The sequence below is a fragment of the Eimeria mitis genome, genomic scaffold, assembly GCF_000499745.2.
Source record: "Eimeria mitis Houghton genomic scaffold, Emh_scaff480, whole genome shotgun sequence".
NCBI lineage: Eukaryota > Apicomplexa > Conoidasida > Eucoccidiorida > Eimeriidae > Eimeria > Eimeria mitis.
The window spans coordinates 5230-5506 of NW_013573100.1; the positions used below are offsets into that span (position 1 = coordinate 5230).

The 277-nt window shown below is 59.9% G+C and overlaps 1 protein-coding gene across 1 annotated transcript in view; it reads right to left on the minus strand.

Annotated features, from left to right (window-relative positions):
• The window catches only part of EMH_0013680 (uncharacterized protein), a gene marked incomplete at both ends in the record, with an annotated part of 615 nt that overhangs the window by 137 nt on the left and 201 nt on the right, over positions 1-277 (minus strand). Inside the window, one exon of the mRNA XM_013499902.1 lies at positions 1-275. Within this exon, the coding sequence (XP_013355356.1) occupies positions 1-275 (275 nt within the window). The remainder of the gene's footprint in view (positions 276-277) is intronic.

The window sequence follows — 277 nt, forward strand, 5'->3', positions numbered from 1 at the left end:
CTGCACTTGCTGCTGCAGCTGCTTCTGCGCCACCTGCTGCTGCTACTGCTGCTGCTGCACCTGTTGCAGCTGCGTCTGGAGATGCTGCTGCATCTGCTGCTACCGGAGCCCCTGCATCAGAAGCTGCTGCTGCGGCTGCTGCAGCTGCTGCTGCATCTGCTGCTGTTCCTGCTGCTGCTTCTGCTTCTGCACCTGCTGTTGTTTCTTTGGCTGCATCTGCTGCTACTTCTGCTGCTGCGATTGCCACTGCAGCAGCAGTTTCTGCCTCTGCTGCTGC